Source organism: Anguilla rostrata, chromosome 15, assembly GCF_018555375.3.
Source record: "Anguilla rostrata isolate EN2019 chromosome 15, ASM1855537v3, whole genome shotgun sequence".
Taxonomy (NCBI): domain Eukaryota; kingdom Metazoa; phylum Chordata; class Actinopteri; order Anguilliformes; family Anguillidae; genus Anguilla; species Anguilla rostrata.
The window spans coordinates 11,299,148-11,319,147 of NC_057947.1; the positions used below are offsets into that span (position 1 = coordinate 11,299,148).

General features: G+C 54.0%; 1 protein-coding gene across 1 annotated transcript in view; it reads right to left on the reverse strand.

The window, feature by feature from the left end:
- hdac4 (histone deacetylase 4) overlaps positions 1 to 20,000 on the reverse strand; it is an 80,272-nt gene that overhangs the window by 43,562 nt on the left and 16,710 nt on the right. The window contains exons 4-9 of the mRNA XM_064311539.1: positions 18,261 to 18,382; positions 6,720 to 6,848; positions 5,518 to 5,630; positions 4,602 to 4,718; positions 2,545 to 2,743; positions 582 to 775 (exon numbers count right to left, since the gene is read on the reverse strand). Of these exons, the coding sequence (XP_064167609.1) occupies positions 582 to 775; positions 2,545 to 2,743; positions 4,602 to 4,718; positions 5,518 to 5,630; positions 6,720 to 6,848; positions 18,261 to 18,382 (874 nt within the window). The remainder of the gene's footprint in view (positions 1 to 581; positions 776 to 2,544; positions 2,744 to 4,601; positions 4,719 to 5,517; positions 5,631 to 6,719; positions 6,849 to 18,260; positions 18,383 to 20,000) is intronic.

A 20,000-nucleotide genomic window follows, 5' to 3' on the forward strand; every position in this document is an offset into this window, starting at 1 on the left:
ACACACACACACACACACACACACACACACACACACCTCACACACACACACACACACACACTCACACACACACACACACTCACACTCACACACACTCCAGATAATGAGCGCAGAAGCGCTCAGTATTGAGCGGGAGCCCTGCTCCCCGGGGGTCCGTTTCCTGTTCATTCACAGTCCCGCGCGCGGCGCGGAGCCCAGCCGAATCACCGCCCCGCAGTGCCGGGAATGCGAGGGGAAGGGACGCCGCGCGCGAGAGAGAGCCGCCATTAATCATGACTCATCACGCTCCGTCGCCGCGGAGACACCGCGTCGGGAGAACGTGGGGGCGGTCAGATTCACGCGGGGACAAAATACACCCGTCCCCAAGCGGCTCGGAACTCTGCTCCACCAGGGCAGAGACGCAGGGGAGAGAGAGAGAGAGAGAGAGAGAGAGAGAGAGAGACGTAGAGGTAGAGAGAGATAGAGAGAGAGAACGGTAGAGGTAGAGAGAACGAGAGAAAAGAACACGCACAGCGGGCAACTTCCTGCGCGACCATATATGGAAGCGGCATCCTCCCGGTCGCCGTGGCGACGGGACTCACCTTGCTGATGTGCAGCTGCTGCTGCTGGAACTGCTGCTTGTGTTTCTCCAGGAACTGCTGGTGCTGCTGCTGCACCACCAGCTGCTGCAGGGCCTGGCTGTTCTGGGGCAGGGGGGCCGACTGCGTGCGCCCCAGGGGGCGGTGCTGACGCAGTTTGTGGATGGAGGGGGCCTGCAGGGGGAGGGCTCCCAGGCCTGGAACACAGACGCTACAGGTTAAACCCCCCACCCAACACGCCACGGAAGAGATCTATAACCTCCCCCCAACAGCCAACCCCCAACCCCCCAATATATGAGTGCTCCTCTTCTACGGGTACTGAGGCGAAAATGCGCGCTTGAAAATTTAATCCATAGTTGTCATTACTCATTTTTATTAGACTATGAGGGTTTTTTGTGAGTGCAAACAGAATAGTTCCAATTCTTTGTGAATCTTTTCATGATTTATTTACCAGAGGCACCGGTCTCCTTTCATATGAATGCGGAATATTCATAAATAAACCATTTCACCTCACTTCCCCAACGGTAAAAATGCACCTCGATATAACTCACACGCTCGCTACGCAACACGGACGCTTTCTGGCGAACGCCGTCCTCAGCGCGCGTACGAAGGATCACGCGGGTTTTTGCATGTGCAGGGCGCGGGGGCTGGGGGGGGTACAGTTTGGGCGCTGAATCCCCCCTCCTCCAGGGCCACTCGGACCAGACCGTTCGTCTCGCGTTCGGGTCAGTTCTGCCGCCCCGACGACGCCCGACAGCAGCGGCCGTCTCCGTGGGTTACCGCTCGCCCGACAGGCCCCGCTCGCTAGCCGCGAAATCGCCCGACCGCCGCTCGCTCCGTTCGCCGCGCTGCTGACCGGAGCGTCGTGGAACGTAGCGGAATAAAAACCGGGGTCCCGAAACTGGCCGGAATCGCGGCTCGGCGCGCAGGGCGTGGCCGGCGCGGGCGCGGACGTCTGTTCACGCGAGCTCGGTCTCGGGTACGAGAACGAATCCAAACCCCTCGGCGTCCCCCGAGCTTTCCTAATGGAGCCGACACATCCTTCGGTCAGTTTCCTCTTATCTGGGTAAAACCTCAGCGCGCGCACTTAAATACGCACTTAAGCACCCTTACCGCCTGCTAGCGGCCGTCAGAAACCCTCCATCAGATACGCCCCGGCGAGGGGGGGGAGGGGGGAGAGACCGCGCTACACCCCCGACCGACAGCCCCGGATTCCGCACACGGCTGCCGCTACGGCGAACGCTAAACTTCCGAGCGTTCGGCCGGAGAGAGAGTCTATAATCTTGTTTTTATTACGGCTGCTTCGTCCTAACGCTGGTGTTCGTTCTCCGTGGACGCAATTAACAAGGCAACCCGCGTGAAATATAGTTACTAATGCAGCGGTCAGCAGAGGACCGACTGCCTCGGTGTATTCCATGCTTTTCATTGGCTGCCTCGTGCACATCTGCAGCATGTACCCATAAAGGATATAAACTGAGCAGAGCGGTTCAGCTATAATGAGAAAAACTCTTAAAAGTGCAGGTAAAAAAAACTTAAATTCTCTAAAAGTGTTTATAGAAGGGAGTCAGAAGCAGTTGTTTGATAGGCTGATATGTTATGAGATATCAGCCTATCAAACAGCTGCTTCTGATTCCCTTCTATAAATACACTTTTAGAGAATTTACTGTCTTTCAAACGGCACTTTCAAGAGTTTTTCCACTTTTCCTTAATAACCTTAAACTGTTTTAAATGGATCATCCTACTACAGTCAAACCATCCAATTCGGCATCGTATCATTATTTAAACCTCTCAGATCTCAAATTGCTTGTGTCATTCTTTGAGTCTCTGTATTTACATTAAGCACTGTGTGCAGTATTGCTGGAGAGTCAAAGTCATTGTTTTTATATGGTGATGGGACCTGGAAGGTGAGTGGGAGGGGAGTGGGGGGGGGGGGTTTGGGGGGGGAGAGGGGCGGGGCGCTTCATACCCGACACCAGGGGGTTCTGAGCGGCCGACTGCTCCAGCAGGACCATGTGCTGGAGGAGGGGGTTGTGTGCGGACCCCCCGTCCCGGTCCAGGGCCGAGGCGCCCAGGTACGAGGGCAGGTGGGCCCCCGGAATGAAGGAAGTGGTTATGGGCAGGCCGGCCATGGCCAAGCGGTCCCCGTCCTGCGCGCTGGTCGCCCCCTGCAGGCCGGGGTGGGAAAAAAACAACACAAAAACAAATCAGTATGTCCGTCATATACGCTCGACTGCTAACGTTATGCCCTTACAGGAAAACTGGAATACACTGCTGTACTCCAAAATGGACATGCTATTGTAATTGGTGATGAAAATGCCTGGGAAAATATACAAATAATTGTCATAAATAGCCTGCTGGGAAAGATATTTATTTTATGGTTTTCATAAAATTATACTTGCAGTGTAATTGCGCTGGTCTGCACTCCTTGTGTGCGTAACATTAGCCTGTACTGTTGCGGTGTAAATGTAATGTTGTTTGTTACATTAGCCTGTGCTGTTGCACTGTTAATGTGACGTTGTTTGTAACTTTAGCCTGTGCTGTAGCAGGGTAAATGTAATGTTGTTTGTAACATTAGCCTGCGCTGTTGCAGTGTAAATGTAATGTTGTTTGTAACATTAGCCTGCGCTGTTGCAGTGTAAATGTTATGTTGTTTGTTACATTAGCCCGCGCTGTTGCACTGTTAATGTGACGTTGTTTGTAACATTAGCCTGCGCTGTTGCAGTGTAAATGTAATGTTTGTTACATTAGCCTGCACTGTTGCACTGTTAATGTGACATTGTTTGTAACATTAGCCTGCGCTGTTGCAGTGTAAATGTAATGTTTGTTACATTAGCCTGTGCTGGTGCAGTGTAAATGTAATGTTTGTCACATTAGCCTGCGCTGCTGCATTGTAAATGTAATGTTTGTTACATTAGCCTGTGCTGGTGCAGTGTAAATGTAATGCTGTTTGTTACATTAGCCTGTGCTGGTGCAGTGTAAATGTAATGTTTGTTACATGAGCCTGTGCTGCTGCAGTGTAAATGTAATGTTTGTTACATGAGCCTGCGCTGTTGCAGTGTAAATGTAATGTTTGTTACATGAGCCTGTGCTGGTGCAGTGTAAATGTAATGTTTGTTACATTAGCCTGTGCTGTAGCAGGGTGAATGTAATGTTTGTTACATGAGCCTGTGCGTTTACTGTGTAATTGCGCTGGTCTGCGCTCGTCCTGCCAGTAAAGGCAGCTGATGTGAACTGGCCGAGCGGGTCGCGCCACGCTTAGCGCCGACGCTAACGCTAAGCGCTCGCTCGGGGGGCGGCGTGTGCGTCACCGGCCCGCTCCCGCTCGCCGGCCATCAATGGGCCATTTTCCCAAATGTCAGCGGCTCTGAAAAGAGGCGCACGGAGACGGACCGGGCCAGACAGCACCCTCTCTGTGGACCGCTCTAGCAAAAGGCCAAACGCGCAGAAATCGCCAGGAGTGACAGAAGAAAAGAAAGAGACAAAGAGACAGAGAGAGAGCAAGAAAGGGTGAGAGAGAGAGCGATAGAGAGAGGGGGAGAGGGAGAGGGTGAACGAGAAAGATCAAGAACAAGTGAGTGTCAGAGAGAGCGAGGAGAGAAAAAGAAAGAGGTTGTGCAGTGTGCACTGACTGCTAATCTAAGAGGTTTAAATGTACTGCTGGGCACTTTGGCAGTGTGGCATGTGCACTGGTCATTGAGAAGAACGAGACAAACGGCCAAAGTGAAAAAAGAAAGCGAGAGGACAGAAACAGAGAGACAGCAAGTGAGAAAGAGGTAGAGATATACAGTGAGGGGTATAGAGAGAGTGAGGGAGGTGGAGAGGAAGAAAGAATGAGAGGTAGAGCGAGAGAGAGGTAGGGAAAGATAGAGACGAAGAGAAATAGAGAGGAAGAGACAGTGGAGAGGTCAAGACTCACGCTGGAGGGGCCGGTGGCGGGCAGCCCCAGTGTGATGTTGGGGAGGGAGGGGGAGGTGTAGAGGGAGAGAGGGAGCGAGGGAGGCGTAGAGGGAGGTAGAGACTCACGCTGGAGGGGCCGGTGGCGGGCAGCCCCAGTGTGATGTTGGGGAGGGAGGGGGAGGTGTAGAGGGACAGCTGGCTCATGGGGCCCTCCTGACCGGCCAGCCTGCGGGCCAGAGACGCCTGAAAGAGAGAGACAAATAAACTCCAATAAATAAACTCAAATAAACAGCGCCGTCCGGCCACCGGGGCCCCCCCTGCAGGCCCACGTCTGGATGCCCCCACCTCCCCCCCCTGCAGGCCCACGTCTGGATACCCTTCTCCCCCCCCCCCACCCCCCAACCCCTGGAAACGTGTGCATTCCACACTCTGATCTCCCCAGGTAACACAGGCCCCCCACCAGGTTGTCATCCTGCCCCAAAACCCCAAAATATTCTCAGGTCTCTGAACACGCAGCAGCAGCGGCGGTTACAGGGACAAAGCCTCTTGGGTAGGATGGCTACTCGCCAAATGACTGCATCAGAACTGCTGTGTTTCGGAGGAAGACTACCGATGAAGGCCTGTCCAGAAGGCGAGCTTTTGGCTCTGTACATTTAGTCAGTAGTTATTTCCGTGGTGTGGGTGTGTGTGACAGGGTGTGGCGTGGGTGCGAGTGGGTGTGGCATGGGTACGAGTGGGCGTGGCGTGGGTGCAAGTGGGTGTGGCGTGGGTGCAAGTGGGCATGGTATGGGTACGAGTGGGCGTGGCATGGGTGTGAGTGGGCGTGGCATGGGTATGAGTGGGTGTGGCATGGGTGTGAGTGGGCATGGCATGGGTTGCAGGGGGCGTGGCATGGATACGAGTGGGCGTGGCATGGGTGCGAGTGGGCATGGTATGGGTACGAGTGGGCGTGGCATGGGTGCGAGTGGGCATGGTATGGGTACGAGTGGGCGCGGCATGGGTTTCAGGGGGCGTGGCATGGATACGAGTGGGCGTGGCTCACCTCCCCGGGGCTGCTGGAGAAGGACCCAGCGATCCCGTTCTCGTTGGTGATGTTGTTGGAGCTGTTGTTGGGAGAACTTGGGCCAGAACCAGGGGCACTGTTGCACGCGGAATCTGCAAAAGAAAGGGAAACCCCCCATGACTGAAATGTCGAGCAGGAAGTCACAGCGCCGTGGTCAGGCCTCGATTCCAGGCTGTGGGTTGCATCCCGTTTTTCACAAGAGCCCCCCCAAAATTTTCTTTTTAGGAAAAAAAAAAACAACTAAACATTTAATGTCAATGAAATTTTCTGTCTTTAGTTCCAGATAAACAGGCCAGATTAACAGACCTATAATGAGTAAACAGGCCAGATTAACAGAGCCTTACTGAGTAATCAGGCCAGATTAACAGACCTATAATGAGTAAACAGGCCAGATTAACAGAGCCTTGCACAGTAAACAGGCCAGATTAACAGAGCCTTGCACAGTAAACAGGCCAGACTAACAGAGTCTTGCTGAGTAAACAGGCCAGATTAACAGAGCCTTGCACAGTAAACAGGCCAGATTAACAGAGCCTTGCTGAGTAATCAGGTCAGATTAACAGAGCTTTACTGAGTAATCAAGCCAGATTAACAGAGCCTTACTGAGTAATCAGGCCAGATTAACAGAGCCTTACTGAGTAATCAGGCCAGATTAACAGAGCCTTACTGAGTAAACAGGCCAGATTAACAGAGCCTTGCACAGTAAACAGGCCAGATTAACAGAGCCTTACTGAGTAATCAAGCCAGATTAACAGAGCCTTACTGAGTAATCAGGCCAGATTAACAGAGCCTTACTGAGTAAACAGGCCAGATTAACAGAGCCTTGCTCAGTAAACAGGCCAGATTAACAGAGCCTTACTGAGTAATCAGGCCAGATTAACAGAGCCTTACTGAGTAATCAGGCCAGATTAACAGAGCCTTGCACAGTAAACAGGCCAGATTAACAGAGCCTTGCACAGTAAACAGGCCAGATTAACAGAGCCTTACTGAGTAATCAGGCCAGATTAACAGAGCCTTGCTCAGTTGGTTCAGCATGGATCACACTGGGTCAGAGAGGCTTGTTTTGGATTAGTGTAGTTCTGTTTGGCTCAGTGTGGTTTGGTTAAGGTTGGTTCAGGATTGTGCAGTGAGGTTGTTCTAGTTCAGTGTAGATAGTTCTGGTTCAGAGCGGTTCAGTGGCTCACCCGCCATGTCCAGGGAGCGTTTCTTGGCGGTGGTGATGGCCCCGTCCTTCCTGCGCAGCAGCGGGCTGCTCCTCCGCTCCGTCACCTTCTGCTTCAGCCGCGACCTCAGCTTCAGATTGGGCTCCGAAGCTGCAGGGAGAGCAGGGCTCCGTCACGCACTAATACACACACTCATATACACACACACACACACGCATATACACTCATACACACTTATACACACACACACACACACACACACACACACACGCACACACACACACGCAAACGCACACGCACACATCCACACGCACACACACACACACACACACACACACACACACACGCACACATCCACACACACACACACACACACACACACACACACACACACACACACGCACACACACTCATATACACACACACACACACTCATATACACACACACACAGGCAGGCCGCACCCCGTGGATAGCCTGTGACCAGCGCTCCAGAGGGAAAGTGATGGCAGAAGTCAGGCCAGTGAAAAGCACGCGCGCCCAAACTCTCAGAGCTCACGCACTCGCGGGCAGCGGCCATGGCGACCGCTGGGATCCGGCGAGAGGGCGCCCGCGCAGCCTGGCAGGCGGCCGCCGCGCCCCGCCAAGCGCCTCACGGGCGCAGCGGTGACGACAGAGAGGGCTGGGGCCGGTTTACGGTAAACACTCAAGGAGAGGTCAGCCTGCCCCCCCCCCACACCCCCTACCCCCCCACCCCCCCTTCGCCCCCCACCCCCACGCTGCCCGCTTCACTCCGGGCCTGACCGCCGCCTCCATTTCCTCCAGCCAATTAGGCGGCCGCACGGCGACCCCGGGCCGACCCCGGCCGTGTCCGAACGGCAGAGAGCGGGCCGCAGAAGGGAGCGCGCGTGCTCGTTAGCGCATTAGCGCATTAGCGCCCCGCCAGTGAGTGCACTTAGTAGTAGTCGGGCCGACACCGCCGCGGTAAGTGTGTTCCGTCGGGCCCGGTTCCCCCCGTTCCTTGCGTGTTTTAAAAGTACCATAAAGCTCTATAGGCGCCCTAATGCAGACGTGGTTGGATACATTTAGCCGGCTGGGGAGAACTCATCAAAAGCAGAGCAAGACCGCGTAAAGTGAAAAGTCCTTCAGAGGAAGTGAGAGCGATGACGTCTCCAGTTCTCTCCGAGTTCGTCCGTCCCGGCCGAGCCCCCGGCAGAGAGGACGGCTCGTTTCGGGAGGTCCGCGTTCGTGCTAGCGCCGCGCGCCGCAGACGTAGTTCCCGGTGGCTCGGCGAGCGCGATTTCGGCTTTTGCCAGGACGGCTTGAGACGGGATTCACAGGCCCGACCTCTGACCCCTGGTTTCCCAGCACGCCTGGCCAGCACAGGGGAAAGCAGGGTAAATTAGGAAGCTGGAAACTTAGCTCCTAATGAGGCACTCTTGTACAACAGGACACACTCGACAAACGCCTAAGATAATACAACTGGTATTCAGATAACACAACCTGTAACACCGAACACTCTCCCTCCCATTGAAACCAAATCATTCCAAAGTCAGGCATCTTATGAATATTCATGAAGGCCTGTGCCCATGGGCAACACTGCGGCTATGATGTTCTGTCACTGTGGCACGCCCCCTTCATGAATATTTATAAGCCGCGGGAAACTTCCGGTTGCCGACCGAAACCCCCGTCGCTACGAGGAAGTCTCGGGAACGGCAGCAGGTCTGAGCAGGTTCCTCGCGACATCACTTCCTCCATAACACTTCCTGTCGACGAAGCGTTCGGTTTCAAGCGCCTCGGATTCCCACGCTCACGCCGCCCAGGATGCGCTGAGCACAAACAACTCGCTCTCGCCCTCATTACTCACACACACCCAACGCTCACAGTGCAGCCGGGCGGCAGGACATCAGCGACAGCCCTTCACAGAGCCTCAGACGGGAGGAAACTGAAAGGTCACGGGGACTGAGGTGTGGGGGGGGGGGGGGGGGGGGAGGAACCCACTCTCCCGTACGGAAGGGTGGAAAGTTAAGAGGGCAGTTAGGGGCAGTTAGGGGCGGCTCGGGTATCCGGGAGACCCGGGTCAGTTTCGACGCGTTCCGGAAAGCTCCGTGTACAGCGGGGGGGAACGGGCCGTGCCGCGAACAGGCGCTCGAGTGCCGGGCGCTCCGGTCGCCCCCAGAGACCCCGCCGCTCCGCCGGAGAGCCGTTCCCGTCGGTGTTTCGATCCGGCGCCGCGGAGTCCCCGCTCGGCGATTACGCACGCTGCCGCCGCCGAACAAGGGAGCTGATTTTTAGCGACGCGCTAACGGTCGCTAACGGTGGCGAGCGGCGGACGGCGCGGTACAAAAACTCTTTTCAGACGGCGGCGCGGTTCTGATTGCGGCGTGTCCGACCGCTTTGTGCCGCGAGCGGGCAATTACCCACAAAGCCCGGCTTCAATCACGCTCTCTTCATGAAACAAACACACACCCCCGCGCGCGCGTAGCGTCCGGGCGCTAACCGCCGCCACTCACAACACTGACTCATGAAGCTATCGCTCGTCCGATCTTAAAGAGCAGACCTGCATCTGCTACAGACATACAGACTGAGAGACACAAACACGCACACAAACATGTGGTAAATCCATACATACATACATACATGGATAGACAGAGTAGTGGAGAGATAGAGAGAAATACATTTAAATCCAAAAGGATAGGGACAGTGACACAAGTATTTATTTATTCGTTTTTTTTTTAGCTCTGTACTCCAGCACATTGGATTTGAAATGAAAACAATGAATATGAGGGTTAACATGCAGACTGTCCGCTTTCATTAGAGGAATTTACATCCATTCATGGGTAAATGCAGCAATTACAGCCATTTTTACCCCCCCCCCCCATTTTAGGGAAGCAAAAGTAATGGGACTTCCATGGCCAGCTGTGTGTCTTTGCAGCATTCATCAAAAAATTAAGTCTCAAACTCAACTGTTTGACACACTGTCAGAAAACAAGCTCAGCGACAGTAAACAACCTGGTAGACAAAGGGAGACCACTGTAATGGCCGACCGAAGAATACTTTAAATTGTGAAGAAAAAAACCCCTTTTGAAGTGTCCGACAGATCAAGAGCACTCTCCAGGATGTAGGCGTATATGTGTCAGACAGCCATGAAGAGATGACTACCCCAGAATAACCTCAGAGAGTTCAACGCAAGGTGCAAACCGCTGGTCAGACTCACGTACAGGATGGCCAGAATCGAGTTTGCCAAAAAGTACACCGTAGCATTCTGTAACTAAAGTCTTATGGACAGATGAGATGAGCAGTAACCTGCACCACAGCGATGGAAAGAGGAAAGCGCGGAGAAAGAAAGGAGCTGCTCGTGAACCGAAGCACGCCACCTCATCTGTGCAACATGGTGGAGCCAAAACAAATAAACTGTGTCACTGTCCCAATACTTCTGCATTTAACTCTATATGGATTGATAGGTAAGTAAATAAATAGATGGAGAGAGAGTGAGACAGGCAGACAGACAGACAGACAGACAGGCAGGCATGCAGGCATACAGACAGACAGACAGACAGAGAGACAAGCAGTCAGACAGACAGGCAGATAGACAGATAAACAGACAGGCATGCAGGCAGGCAGGCAGGCAGGCAGACAGACAGACAGACAGACAGGCAGGCAATGCAGGCAATCAGACAAACAGGCAGATAGACAGACAAACAGACAGGCAGACAGATATTGTTCGCAAACATCTTCAGGCTTCAGACAGCTCGGGTAAAAGTGACCCCCTGCTGTGCAAGCAGGTGCGCAGAAAGCGCCGGAAACAAGCGGAGAATCTGCGTTTCTGCGCGGGCAAGCCTTCAGTATTCTTTAACAAAAGGGAAGAACTGCCACTGCTGCCGCAGAAAAAATAAACCATCAGCAAGAAAAGGGGAACGCGTCACAGATAGATAAATCACAAGTTCGCAACCAACAAATCGCGGTAAATGATACCGCGACATTCGAAACAAAGGCATTTTCCGTGTTGCGCGGTACGACCGGGGGAGGGGGGGGGGGGGAATCAACATTTCACAGGAGCGCTTCGGCGAAGATAATAGAGATGATCACGGCCCAAAGATCTTTCACTTGAAAGCTGAGAGGGGACTTCTCTGAACAAACGGCCTTTGATTTGTGACGCGGAGAGAGAGGGGGCCCTGAATGGAACCGGCGACGAGCGCCAATCTCCATATGAAAAGGTGGCTCCGCGAAAAAAACAAACAAAAAAAAGCCCGCGTCCTGTTTACGGGAGACCTTTCCGGAAGCTTCCGCGTCGTGCGCGTCAATCGCGCCTCTTCAGCCCTCCGAGAGCCGGACCGGCTTCCATTTCGGGCGACCGCGTTCGAGGAGGCGTGACCCATGAACACGACGTCCCCCCCCTCCCCCCCTCCCCCCCACTCTCTGAACCATACCGACTAAACACGTGTGGGAGATGAATGGTAAATCAATGGTCAGATGGCGTATGCGTCCATCGTGTCCTCCGTCAGCCCCGCGCGCTATTCTGAGCCCGCTTCGTACTGCCAGGAACCGGGGACGGGGAAAAGCGAACGGCGATCTAATGAGGAATATTTTGACCAAGAGATCAGCGATGTTCCTCAGGGCTTTTGCAAGGAGAAGAGAAGGATGTTAATTTCCCTCCAAAATGTTAGCAACACCATTTCGCTCCACATTCTGCTTCCTCCTCTGCTCATACTGATAACTCGTTAGTAATGCAATGCTGACGCACTCAAGGCTCAGATGTGTGTGGGAGTGTTTATACAAACAATAGATCTATATATGATGCAAGCAAACAAGCATTCAATAGAAGTTGAAACCAGTAAGTGGGGATCTTTAACGCACGCACACATGCGCATGCACACACACACGCACACATGCACATACGCATACACACGCACGTACGCACACACACACACTCACACACACACACCCCCACACACACACACACACACACACACACACATGCACATACGCATACACACGCACGTACGCACACACACACACACACACACACCCCCACTCTCACACACACCACGCACGCACACACCTCACACTTACACACACACAGTAGCACACCTCTGTGAAGCCACATTTCCAGTGTGCACAGAATACACAGTCCTGATTATGAGGGCTGCAGCCTCCATGAGAAGCTCAGAAGTCACCAGCAGCGCACGGTTCAGTAAAGCGCTAAATGTGAACTGATGCATGGACGTCATGGTCCACGGGAACCTTAATAATCACCTTTACAGAGATAAGCAGCTTTTTACAATTGAGCTTTTCAACAGCCCATAATAACAATGATGCAGGGAGCGCACTTTGGTAATGCATGTCCTAAAGGCTGTGGGATTCAATATTCACAGCAGTGAATGAAATCACTGAGATTCACTATAAATGAATGAAATCACAGAGATTCACTATAAATGACTAAATCACTGAGATTCACTGTAAATGAATGAAATAAATGTGATTCTTTGGTAGGATGAGGAGAATCAGCTTCAGGGAGGCAGACTGGCAGTTTATGTCCCAAATGTTAAAGTGAAGGACGACGGTTACTAAAAAAAAAGTGTAATTATGTTGGATACAGCCACTATTACGAGTAGGGTAAGGCTAATTAAACAGAGCTGTATTATTACTCTGACAATGGTCGCCTGCTTCACAGGGTAAGGATACCAAGAGCTACAGTGGGGCTGATGTCAGCTTTTGACGTTCGGAGAAAACTCTGTACAGTAGGCCTGCTCCGTGTCTAAGGACAGAACCTCTCAGAGCTCTGTACAGTAGGCCTGCTCCGTGTCTAAGGACAGAATCTCTCAGAGCTCTGTACAGTAGGCCTGCTCCGTGTCTAAAGACAGAATCACTCAGAGCTCTGTACAGTAGGCCTGCTCTGTGTCTAAAGACAGAATCACTCAGAGCTCTGTACAGTAGGCCTGCTCCGTGTTTAAAGACAGAATCTCTCACAGCTCTGTACAGTAGGCCTGCTCTGTGTCTAAGGACAGAAATCTCAGAGCTCTGTACAGTAGGCCTGCTCCGTGTCTAAAGACAGAATCACTCAGAGCTCTGTACAGTAGGCCTGCTCTGTGTCTAAGGACAGAAATCTCAGAGCTCTGTACAGTAGGCCTGCTCCGTGTCTAAAGACAGAATCACTCAGAGCTCTGTACAGTAGACCTGCTCTGTGTCTAAGGACAGAATCACTCAGAGCTCTGTACAGTAGGCCTGCTCTGTGTCTAAAGACAGAATCACTCAGAGCTCTGTACAGTAGACCTGCTCTGTGTCTAAGGACAGAAATCTCAGAGCTCTGTAGAGTAGGCCTGCTCTGTGTCTAAAGACAGAATCACTCAGAGCTCTGTACAGTAGGCCTGCTCTGTGTCTAAAGACAGAAATCTCAGAGCTCTGTACAGTAGGCCTGCTCCGTGTCTAAGGACAGAAATCTCAGAGCTCTGTACAGTAGGCCTGCTCTGTGTCTTAAGACAGAATCTCCCAGAGCTCTGTACAGTAGGCCTGCTCTGTGTCCAAAGACAGAATCTCCCAGAGCTCTGTACAGTAGGCCTGCTCCGTGTCTAAGGACAGAATCTCTCAGAGCTCTGTACAGTAGGCCTGATCTGTGTCTAAGGACAGAATCTCTCAGAGCTTTGTACAGTAGGCCTGCTCTGGGTCTAAAGACAGAATCTCCCAGAGCTCTGTACAGTAGGCCTGCTCTGTGTCTAAGGACAGAAATCTCAGAGCTCTGTACAGTAGGCCTGCTCTGTGTCTTAAGGACAGAATCTCTCAGAGCTCTGTACAGTAGGCCTGCTCTGTGTCTAAGGACAGAAATCTCAGAGCTCTGTACAGTAGGCCTGCTCTGTGTCTAAGGACAGAAATCTCAGAGCTCTGTACAGTAGGCCTGCTCTGTGTCTAAGGACAGAAATCTCAGAGCTCTGTACAGTAGGCCTGCTCTGTGTCTTAAGGACAGAATCTCTCAGAGCTCTGTACAGTAGACCTCTCTGGTCTTAAGGACAGAACATCGAGCTCTGTACAGTGGACCTGTCTGTGTCAAGGACAGAATCTCAGAGCTCGTCAACGCCTGCTCTGTGTCTTAAGGACAGAATCACTCAGAGCTCTGTACAGTAGGCCTGCTCTGTGTCTAAGGACAGAAATATCCCAGAGCTCTGTACAGTAGGCCTGCTCTGTGTCTAAGGACAGAAATATCCCAGAGCTCTGTACAGTAGGCCCTCTCACTGAGCCTAAGGACAGAACAGCGCCAGCGATTCGGACCTTTGCGGCCCGGCCCAGCCGAGCCCCGTTTCTCCCCCCACCCCGCCCTCTGGACGCGTCCTGGCACAGCCTGCAGGGCCGTGGGAAAATGGAAGCGCCGGCAGGGGGGCGGGGCGGGCCGAGGTCAGCGCCCCGGAAAGCCTGCGTAGGAGAGGCGTTTCGTTTGGAACGGGGCCGGCTTGGCCGGGCGGGGCCGCTCTCAGCGGTAAGAGAGCCGCGGCGGACGAGGGCAGCACAGGGGGGGGCGGGGTCTGTGGCTCGGGGGGGGGGGGGGGGTCGTAACGGGCTTCGCTCGTTAACGAATGTGCAACGGGCCCACGGCGGGACGAGTCACCGCTAAACGGCGGGAAACCAAACCGGCACGGCGCTAACGCTGCCCGCGCGCCTCGTGACCCGACCGCGAACGCGCGCGGGACCGACCCCCGTACATTCGGCCTTTCCGACTGGCGGGGCGCCAGCTCCGGTGACGTCGCGGGTGACATCATCCCCGGCGAGGAATCTGTGGGGGCCATTCACGGAGGGGTCAGAGATCGTAACCGGGGAAACGCCGCGGGGCGAACTTGCGGACGGCTCGAGCGTCAGAGCAGGGCTCTCGCTTTTTTTCCACCGCGGACGTAAGAGGCAGAGACGCCGCGGGCGGGGGGAACGCACTGTCGCTGGAGGAAGGGGGAGAAGAATGAACAGAGGCGCCCCAAACAGAGGAGGCGGCCATCTTTGGATGACTTCCTCTGCTTGTTATTTTACGAGCGGGGAAAAAAAAGCTGCAGATATCACACATATCCCATTCAGGGAAGAGCTCTCTGTCCCACTGGAGTACAGAGAGGGGGGGGGTGACTGAGGGGGGAGTGAGAGGGAGAGACAGAGATAGTGAGGAGGTGAGAGAGAGAGAGAGAGAGAGGACAGAAAGGGAGAGAGAAACAGAGAGAAAAAGAGAGGGGGAGAGAGAAACAGAGAGAGACAGAGTGAGAGGGAAGAGAGTTAATAGAGAGAGAGAGGGAGGGAGAGGTGAAGGCCGCAGTAGGGCTCTGCGTGTTTCCGGCAGTAGAAATGCAGCAGCTCTTCCTGAGTAAAAAAAACACTTTTATCTGCAGCAAAGTCCCGGCCTCACCAGCGAGAGAGAGAGAGAGACCACCATCCACAGCCCGGCCTCCATCCACAGCCCCGCCACCATCCACAGCCCAGCCACCACCCACAGCCCGACCACCATCCACAGCCACCACCAGCCCGCCACACCACGCCACCATCCACAGCCCCGCCACCATCCACAGCCACCATCCACAGCCCCGACCACCATCCACAGCCACCATCCACAGCCACCATCCACAGCCCCGACCACCATCCACAGCCACCATCCACAGCCCCGCCACCATCCACAGCCACCATCCACAGCCCGAACACCACCCACAGCCCGGCCACATCCACAGCCCGAACACCACCCACAGCCCCAACCTGCTCAAACGCGTGCCGCCAACACGCAGCTACAGTTTCACCTGCTTTATTTTTTACTTTTATTTCCCCAATCTGCTCATCACTACCAACAGCAAAACTCACAAAACTTGCCCCTCAGCTGTAGCCACCATGGTAACCACAAAATAAATGTAAAAATCACTGCAATTCGAACCGTGGAAAGCGCCTGCGCTTACAACGACGACGTAAAAGGAGCCACGGCGATGACTTAGGAGGTGATAAGACGACACCGTTCAGCCAATCGCATCTGCGCGTCATCCGCACCCATGGGAATGGCACGTTTTTATGATTGACAGGTCGCGCGCGGCTACGCTACGCGGTCTCCGGCGCGGATACGAGCGCTCGATTAAAAGTTTATCGCCGTGGTTACGTTTTCCAGCGGAAACGAGCTCAAGTCAGCTGCTGAACTGTTCGCAAAGACGGGTGACGCGGCAGCGAGAACGCGCGTCCGCGTTCACGTCTGCGTATTTGTTCTTCAAATTAATATTACACAACTTTCCTCTTTCTCTGTTTTTATTATTTGTTATATTTGCCATTGTTTTACAAGATTGTTCTTGGCTGAATTTGCGCGCTGAATAGTTTTCGTCGTTTATCCCTAATTGCCCATGGATTTCCTGTTTCTCTTTTTTGCAGATTTCCCCTGGCGAACGGCTAGCTTTGCCTGGCTCTGTGTGTGGGTTCAGCTGTGGACATGCGCTGCGGCAGGCAGATTTTGGGGGATCCGCTCTGCTTTGATTGATAAGGCCCCTCCCCACGGCAGCGTGAAGGGCACGCTCAAAAGTGCACTGTAAACGCATAGAGTCCCACAAGTTTACCTGTGGAGAGCGGGGGGGGGGGGGGGGCTCCGGGTTTGGGCCCCTGCTATGAAGGAGGGGGGGTCCCACGTGCATGCACCCCCGCCCCCCCCCGCCCCCCCCAGGTGTCCTGTAATTGTTTAGCCGGGGGGGGTCCTGACAGCCCGATCCCGGCGTGATTAATGATAAACTCCCCTAACGAGCGCAAACGAGCCTCAGGTGAGCGGGGCGCGGGATCGCTCGTTAAGCACGGCCCCGCCGCTCGGCCCGGCCCGTCCCGAACACAGAGGGGGCCTGTCTGAGCCCCCTCTCTCTCTCTCTCTCCAGGGTCCCGCTCTGAAAGCGATACTAATTCGGGGAGCGGGGGCGCTCCGTGCCGAAAGGGCTTTTGGGAATTGTTCGGCACACTGAGGTCGTTCTCAGCTCCCCCCCTCAGGCTGCCCCCCTCTGAGGGCTGAGGGAAGTTTCCAGAACCTTCCCCAGGTGCGCCAGGACAAACAGAGAGCTTCGCCACCGTCCGCTCAAACGGCCTGTTCAGGACACGAGAACGAGTGTGTGTGTGTGTGTGCGTGTGTGTGTGTGTACGTATGTGTCTGTATGAGCGTGTTAAGTGTGTGTGTGCGTTCGTATGTGTGTGCATGTATGTGTGTGAGTGTGTACTGTATATGTGTGTATATGAGTGCGTGCCCACGCATGTGTGTGTATATGTGTGCATGTGTGTACTGTATGTGTGTGTATATGTGTGCATGTGTGTACTGTATGTGTGTGTATATGTGTGCATGTGTGCATGTGTGTGTATAGCCAGGACGGTGACCTGCTCTCCCTTTCTGTCTCTGACTCTGACTCTGACTCTGGCTCTGACTCTGACTGACCACAACGCATCAAAGGCTCAGCTTCACACTACAAGAGGAAAACAGGAGCAATGCTGTACCTGGAGTCTTCAGCTACTGTGTGTGTGTGTGTGTGTGTGTGTGTGTGTGTGTATAACAAAGAGAGAGAGTGTGTGTTTGTGTGTGTGTGTGTGTGTGTGTGTGTAACAAAGAAAGAGAGAGAGTATGTGTGTAGCTGTGCTGTGCCAGTAGTCTTCAGTTCATCTGACCTGCTCTTGCTGAAAGGACTGCAGCACACACACACACACACACATCACACACACACACAACACACAACACAACACACACACACACACACACACAACACACACACACACACACACACACACACACACACACACACACACATCCAGCATTTACACCACGCAACCTTTCTACACGCAGCTCAAACACAGAGCCGTCAAAGACAGACGGTTAAACAGGAAGACCGGCATAACTCAGCGCTGCAGCCAAGCCCACGGAGCGCGCGAAACGGCGAATTCACCCCGGCCAGAACGGCATTCTGGGAATTGTTGACTCGCGGCCAAACGCTCAAGGGCGCGCTAAGCGTCTCGTCCTCCTCCTTTTTAGGGCAAATCCCAAACGGGGCGACTGCTGGACCCCGCACAAGCCTTTAAACCCTCCACCTGCAGGACGCCTCCACCTCATTTTTTAAACCGGGTGGACTGGGGCCCCTGTATCCCTGGTAACGGGAGACCAACGGTCACCTGACCCGCGATCAGGGCTGGAGGTTACCGCCGTTTAGAGGGGGGGGGGTGTGGCTGGTAGCCTGGCCGGGCGTCCCCCAGGAAACGGAGAGCTTCAGTCAACTGGTGGGACGAAGGCAGAGGAGGAAGAGGAGGGTACACGCTCGGAGAGAGGGATGAAGGAGGAGAGGAGGGAGAGGAGGGTACACGCTTGGAGAGAGGAATGAAGGAGGAGAGGAGGGAGAGAAGAGTACACGCTCAAAGAGAAGGATGAATGAGGAGAGGAGGGAGAGGAGAGTACACGCTCAAAGAGAAGGATGAATGAGGAGAGGAGGGTGCACGGTCTGAGAGAGGGATGAAGGAGGAGAGAAGGGAGAGGAGGGTACACGTTCAGAGAGGAGGATGATGGAGGAGAGGAGGGAGAGGGATGAAGGAGGAGAGCAGGAGGGAAAGCAGAGCCGTACCGGTCTTGCGGAGTGGGAAGTCGTCTTTGGGGTCGTACACCCCCAGCACCGGGTGGTTGTAGGAGGCGGACACCCCCGTCTGCGGGGGGGAGCTCTGGTCCAGGGAGCTGTGCTGAGTCTTCCTGCGGGGGGGGGGGGGAGGAGACAGAGAGAGGGAAGGGGGGTTAGACTCCAGCAGTACAGTCAAAACGGCCAAGACAAGAGTAGCGTGTATCCACAGCCACTGCGTGTGTGTGTGTGTGTTTCCTGTGTTTCCTGCACACACACTCTCTCACACACACACCACAGTGTGGTTTTCAGGTGCAGACAGACTCAATAACACTCTTCTCCAGGAGCCTCAGATTTCAGAAGGGCGTGACTCCTCCCGCTAAGCCCGCCACCCTGGTGCATGTATCCTCTCTCTCAGCGGGCGCTGTGTCTCTGGCAGGAGAGCGGCGGTCGCCAGCCAAGCAGGCAGCAGCCACAGGACAGCGCAGCTCTGGAGAGGAGCGGCCTGCTGCCTGAGACAGCTGCACTGCATGAGACTGAGGCTGTGCTGTTCCGCTCCACAGCGCTATTATTACTACTATTATTATTACTCTTATTACCCTCCCCCACACAAACACACTCACACTCACAAACACAAACACACACACACACTCACAAACACACACACGCGAACACACACACACTCACAAACACACTCACACTCACACACACTCACAAACACACACTCACACACACACAGGACACACGCACACTGGACACACACAAGCAAACACACACACAGACACTGGACACACACACACACACACACACACTCACACGACACACACAGGACATACACAGGACACACACACTCACATGAAACACACAGAGGACACAAACACACACACACATGCAAGTACACACACACACGCACGCACGCACGCACGCACGCACACACACACACACAAACACACACACACACACACGTGGAAGTACACACAGTAAAATAAAGCGCTGAGTTCACAGCGCAGTCAGCGGTGACATAAAACCCACTCAGGGCTGAGGGCTCTAAAACAGACTCCGCCTCTCAGCTCCATTTAACAGCGAGGATGCAGATCCATCAGCACCCTCGCGCCCACCGTGACCACATTCACCCCCGCCAGCGCCGTTCCTCATCCCATCCAAGATCCGGCAAACCTGACCACACCCGCACACACCCGTCTCAGGAGCTAGCTCACCCAGCACCCTGAGAGAGGCCAAACACGCTCTGTTTCTGCTCGTCCTCTTAGCCCTGAAACTCAGGCCCTGAAACCCTGAGTACAGCCAACGCAAAACTACTCCTCTTCAAACCTGCACAACGGTACACGTCAGGAACACCGATGACATTTATATCTGAAAAAAAGAAAATTGTCTTAAGAACCCCCTGAACACCGATTTTGAGGTCCCAACCCCGGTCTACAGTCTACCTTCGGTACAGGGCGTCATAGTTTACACTGCATACAACAACACCGGGAGCTACACGGCAGTACGGTCAGCACTGAGCCATCTTCACAGACGCACACGACCAGCCGAGGCACGTCCTCTGTTTATACACACATAAATAAATAAATAAATAAACAGATAAAGAATGAGAACACACGACGAGCCAGTTTAGCGCATAAAAAAACAAGCGTGAGCAGCTAGGCTGTCGTCCCCCGAACCTCGAGCGCCGAAAGCACGTCCTCCGGGGCGGGGAACGGGCCTAAAAAAGGGGCATTTCAGGTCACCTGGCAA